At 41.3% G+C, this 6,000-nt stretch overlaps 1 protein-coding gene across 5 annotated transcripts in view; it reads left to right on the forward strand.

Moving 5' to 3' along the window:
- The window catches only part of LOC136660072 (nuclear receptor coactivator 5-like), a 19,471-nt gene extending 14,787 nt beyond the window's left edge, over nucleotides 1–4,684 (forward strand). For 4 of the 5 annotated variants that reach the window (XM_066637071.1, XM_066637070.1, XM_066637072.1 and 1 more), the window contains exons 7-11: nucleotides 542–741; nucleotides 1,391–1,666; nucleotides 2,635–2,850; nucleotides 3,218–3,352; nucleotides 4,389–4,684. In XM_066637071.1, coding sequence (XP_066493168.1) covers nucleotides 542–741; nucleotides 1,391–1,666; nucleotides 2,635–2,850; nucleotides 3,218–3,352; nucleotides 4,389–4,447 — 886 coding nt within the window. In that variant the 3' untranslated portion in view covers nucleotides 4,448–4,684. Of the gene's footprint in view, nucleotides 1–541; nucleotides 742–1,390; nucleotides 1,667–2,634; nucleotides 2,851–2,899; nucleotides 2,993–3,217; nucleotides 3,353–4,388 lie in introns of all 5 variants that reach the window. The other variant, XM_066637073.1, reaches the window with a different exon arrangement.
- The last annotated feature ends 1,316 nt before the right edge of the window (nucleotides 4,685–6,000 follow it).

Below are 6,000 nucleotides of genomic sequence, written 5' to 3' on the forward strand. Positions count from 1 at the left end.
GTATGGTGGACAGATCTGTGCTTCCAATCAGGGAAGCACAAGCAAAAGGGGATAATATTCCCTAACTAAGAATTGATAAGCACATATGTACAAGTGAAGATTAAAAATTGCAATTAAAACTATTTTCATATAATTCTCAATTGTAGCTTTTCATTAACTCTTACATGTTGCCCTGTTGAGGAAATCTTTGCTCTGATGGAAGCTTGTGTATGCACAAGTGACTGATCAGTGCTTAGTAGGGCAATTCTTATGCATGTCTACCTGGAAGTAAATCCACTGAGTTCAGTGAGGCTTTCTCTAAAATAAGTGTGTGTGTGGGATTACAGTCTGTCTGCAGTTCTCCAAACTGGAACCAGTCATTCTTGTCAATTCACTTGAAATGACTGTATACCAAAGACACATTAACATACTTCTGTTACTTCCATGTAACATAACTGACCTTGCACTCAAGTCTCCTCAACACACAAGGGCAGGAACTAGAACACTGGCACCTATTTTCTTTATTTGTAAAATAACCTGCTTCTTTTTTTCTTCCTTCAAGGGAATATTCAACAGCCATAGGCCATCGGTTGCAAGATCATGGCCTTGTGGTGGAAATGATTTACCTTACATCTGAATCAGGTCTCACGCGTGCCCTCCAAGAAGTTAAAAATGATGGTTCCCCATTTTGCATTCTTGTTGAACCATCCAATGTAGCACTTTCCTCTTGCACCGTAATCATGCTTCATCAGTCTATCAAAAGTAAGTTTAGTTTCATTCAGAAACTGTCCCCACTTAAAAATGCTACCTCCAGTCTTTTCTCTGAACACACAAACATTAAAACATCATAAGTTGGGGGTAATACTCCTGACTGGAAACTAAAATGTCTTGAAAATACATTAATAAATGTGCTGAAGAACTGATTAAAAAACCCACAAACTATGTATTTATTAAAACAGTCATACAATTATACTCCTCTTCTGCACTAAGCAACATATGTCATCTTTTTTTTTTTTTGTACTTGAGACTGTTTTCCTCTTATCTGGGGAAAAATGTGTCTTAAGCAAACGATTAAGTGTCTCGATAGATTAAAACAAAATTGCATCTTTCACCACCAACTTAATACTGTTCCCCCACTCTTCAGGAATGGTTTATAAAATCGTTCCAAGCACAGAATGAATCTGTTTTACATTAGCGCACTCTTTTCAAGAGCTTAAAAGTGAACACTGCATTTAACACTCATCACGTTTGTAATGAATCACAAACATATAACATTGAGTTTAAAAGCTGAAACATATGAATGTTGAAACTGAAGTTGGCTTTTAACTCCAGAATTGAAGAGTGTCAAAGCACCCCTTTTTTGTCTTGTCTTGATGTGTTTTGAAAAGCAAGGTGTCTCTCTTCTCCGTAGTACACCGTAATATGCCCATGGAAGATGCATTGGCTCTGATAGCTAAAGCGTTTCAGAACATTTTTGGTGAGCGCGGACAACAGGAACGCACAGAGATTGCACACAAAGCAGCTGATCTGGCGGATGACTACCTAGAACGGGAGCTCTATGAGAGTTACCATGTGCCTCTAGGCATTAAACACCTCCTCTTTCTGTTAAGTGAGGGAAAACATTTGTATCTGGAAGAATTGAACTCAATAAGTGACTACCTGAAGACCAGGAGAAATAAGCTTGAAGGTATTCCTGACTTTCCCCTCCTGTTATCCCTATAAATTCCATTTTTCCAAAACTAGCCCTTGGTTGCATTCTACATAAAAATTGCATTAATAAAAAAAGAACATGAAGTTTAAACCCCTTTCCATAAAAACCTCACTTCATATGACTGCAGACGTTTCCTAAAAACTTACACTTTGCCTTTGTAAGCAAAGGATTCTGATATATATCATTCTATAATATAGCTCCCATAGGTGATATCAGGCAGCTTTCAGTTGGGGGTATGGCAAGGTTTAAAATGGACTCACCGACCAGTTGCGCGCACACACTTGTATATACCCTGCATTTTGTTCTTACACCCTGTTTATCAACTAGTCCTTCACAGCATGTTCTTATGGATATATAAGAGGAATTTAAGTCCCATTTGCACGGCATCAGGGGAAAATACAGCCTGCCCTTGTGTTGGATAGATTTCACATGTTGCTGAGTTGCTACTGGTGGGTGGACAGAAGGGAGGAAACAGTAAAGCTTCCCAGGCAGTAGTGGTTCCAGGAAGAAGGCAGCCCTTACACGCAGACCACTGGTTGAACCTGCTTCCAGTGGTCCTGAAGGGCAGCCGTGCCCCTTGTTCACTGCCCAAGTCCTGATAACAATTGCATTTCACATGGCAAAACCCATTCCATGCATGTTTAAAGTCAGAATACATGAAACCTTAACATTCGGGAAAACAATGTCAGATCAACAATGCCACTTGATCCTCTGATTCTATGAACAACAAAAAAATGAAATTTAGACAATACTTTAAAACATCAATAAATCCTACAACATCCAGAAATCTAACTCTAATCCTCTTTGAAAGATAAGTATTTGCCTAATTTAAAGAATAGGTGGTTAGTCCCATAGTGAGTGGCAAATGGCAGCCTTTGCTGTTGATATTGGGTGCTCTATGAAGAATCTGCCTTGCTTGCTAACTCTTCATTCTCCTGAACCAGGCTTTGTTGCAGAGACAGAAGATTTAGCTGCTGAGGTTGAAAACTCCATGTATCCAGCAATGGTCAGGCCAAGTACTAGCGCTCTCCCCCAGACTCTCAGCAAACCCCCACCTCTTCTTCCAACCCCTGGCCGAAATCCTGGGTTGGGCCAGTCAACTTCTGCTAAAACTGCTTTGTTGGGTGAGAGGCCATTGGGAGGTCTCCTTCCAACTCCAGGTTGGTAAACCTTATTAATTTTCTTAACTTTCTCATTGAATTGTTTAAGACTTGGGACGAAGCAGAGGAAGAAACGCAAAATGTGGAGGTGGACAATGGTTAACACTGAGGCAAAGAGCTGGCTGGAGACAAGAGCCCCAGGGTAATTAGTGAATACCTGAATCATCCTGAATGGATTCATGCAAATGAATCCACTTGGTCTGTTAGAGCCGTTAAATAGCCAATGCATGTATGTCCATTTTATATGTAGCATTAATCACTGTTACCTAACAGCTGTTTTGCTGTTCCTGAATAGCTCCAGATGCTTGTCAGTGGGGAGCTTGAGTTAATGCAAATAGTTGTGTCCTTTTCCCCCCCACTATAACAGGAATACCTGGTCCAAAAGGGAAACCCCCACCTCTTCTAACCAAGTCTCCTAAAAGACCGATTCACCTAGTTCCTCCTCCACACCTGACTGCCAAGAGACCACTGCTTGGTAGACCTGGCCTGCTGCCAACACCAGGTAAGGGTTGGGTTAATTTGGTGCTGGGCAGAAATGGAGATGACTCTTGGCCTAGGAGTCATGAGATAATCCAGCTCGGAAAGCCTGGATTGCTGTGGTCACTTCAATGTTCTTATAGTTGTGTGCAGTTTCCTGGTCTGGCATGAGATTGTTTAGACTTCCATGGCTCTCGCTTCCATGGACATTCTGGACCTTGGTGATGAGCTAAGCTGGGAGCCAGTGTCATTTGCATACTGGGATTGCTGTCCTGCACTAATAGCAGTTCATGCTTCATATAGAGTACTTTAGGAGATAATTGAACTTTACAGTGCTGTGGATGTGGGCCAGGGCTGTGTGTAACCTGTATCTGCCTGTAGCCCTTATGACTGCTAGGAGCTCAGAAAGTTATCTGAGCAGTATCTGCTACAGTTCCAAAGTGGTAGGGTGGGAGAATGGTAGCCTGGAAATCCTCCCCCCCCCCCACCTTATTTCCTGTAGTCTCATCACAAACTTTCCAAAATCCTTTCAAAGAATGATTTTTGGAATAAATCATGCAAATTAAAACCACATTGGCAAGTATCCTTACTGTAATTGGAGCCATGGCATTTGCATCTCTTCTTGGGCATGGAATGAAGTGCACAGCTCTGCTTGTGGCACAGCTCCCTCAAACTCATGATCTAAAGCCTTCCTAGTGTGGGCTGTACATGTGCAAGGAGGTCTAACAGTTCCTTCTATTTCAGTCTTCAAATACAAGCTGGTAAAAATGCGAGACTGTCTGACCGCACAAGGCGTTGTGGGGAAAGGTGGGGGTTGGGGAGAGTGGAAGCTATATGGGGAAAGGCAGATGCATGTACCAAGTGGCAGCTATAGGTTTCTGGCTTCTGCTGTTCTGAAGTAAAGGAGTGGTTTTTGTCATTTAGCATCTTGGTCCAGTCAAGACGCTGTCTCTTTCCTGCATTGCCTCCTAAGCACTGCTGCTTCCCACTCTTGGGATCCTCTTTTTTTCAAATGGGAAATGCCACCATTCATACATCACCTCTTGTTTTTCTGTTCACAGCTGCTCAAGGAAGATCAGTCCAGCATCACTGGGTACCCAAGCCAAAGTTCCTGGCTTGACTTGGACACCTGGCTTACTAATGAAACAGTGATCCTAATGGTGGCAGCCCTCTTCCAAGATAGCACAGCTGGACACATTTGTGTTAGTGCATTGGACAAACTTATTAAACATGTATTTTATGTTGTACACATTCCTGAGAACTTTTTTCTTTTTTTTACTTAAGTGGAAGAGTGAAAATAAATGTTTGTGGAAAGGTCAGTATTGTCAGTTCCCAATACTGTTTTAAATCAGTACCAACCCCAATAAATGATTTATTTACACAGGTTGTCATTGGTTTCTTTCCAGTTTCAGTTCTACTCAAATATGGTAGTTGTCTGTCTGAGATGGTTTGTTCTTGATGGAGACTGCATCCCAGCTAGATGCAAACTCTTCTTGGGATTATCTTGCTATCCTTTTCTCTGCCAAAGTGCAGCACCCAGTAGTCACTACTGTCTGTAGGTCATGAGGTTGGCAGAAATTAATGTCACAGTAGCATCCAAGTTATGGAACCAGTTGCCATATGCACTTGAGATTTAGACACAAGTTCGTTACTTGTTCGTCTGAGTGGTACAAGCAGGTTCATACATTGAGAACTTCTCTAGTGTTTTGGGAATGTAATTTAATTTATCTTGCTATGTTTGCTAACATGTCAATCATTTCCAAGTTTTCATTTTGAAGCAGTGGTTAAAACTTTGCTAGGCACGGAGAGACTACTTCTGTAGGCTGGTATCTCTTACCCTCAGCCCTTGTATCCATCTTCAGTTCCCTTCTCTCCGATTCTCAAACATTCCTACCCAGAATATAATTGTACACTTTATATAAAGCCACTTTGGGCACGTGTCCTGGCTGGAAAACAGGCTATAAATCATTGTTAAAATCATCAAGGTCTAATGGTCAAAAGCATGACAAAGATGCAACACTGCTTCCTGCTTTATTATGGGGACATCATAACAACTCAACAACTTGCCTAATAAAATAGAAACAATATTAATAAAGCAGCAGTTTAAAAATAAAAGAAGCAACAGTGGCTTGGTGACTAAAATCTGCGGAACAATGACACAGGCCTACCAAAAAACCTTTTTAGTTGCCAAGGATGTTTGAACAAACTTATTACTAAATTAAAAAATGATGTCAGTTTTGCCTAATTGGCTCTAATTTTGAGGGTATGGTATAGCCACCGTATATGTCATTTCAAGCAGCTTCCTTGTACAAAAGCAGACACCATGGCTTCTTGAGGAAACTCCCTGAATATAAGGAAGCTCCTTATATGCTTGAATCTCAGCATAGAAGGTGGCTATCTCGGTCTAGTAATTGAAGTGTAGCTGATGTGGTCAGGGGCAGTCTTTCAGGTACCTCATCCAAAGCCATTAGTGTTTAAAAAGCACAGCTGTCAGTATGACCCATCAATACATTTAGTAACATGATTTATCAGCACCCTAAATTTGTTAATCTGGCCAACAAGGTTGAGTGTGACTCTATCCTGAACAGGTCAAATACCAGATCCCAGACCTGCTGAAAGAAACCATTTGGTAAGAGCACCTCATTCTGAACCTGTGGCAAACTTCAGACTGAA

This window comes from Tiliqua scincoides, chromosome 9 (genome assembly GCF_035046505.1).
Source record: "Tiliqua scincoides isolate rTilSci1 chromosome 9, rTilSci1.hap2, whole genome shotgun sequence".
NCBI classification, from domain to species: Eukaryota; Metazoa; Chordata; class Lepidosauria; order Squamata; family Scincidae; genus Tiliqua; species Tiliqua scincoides.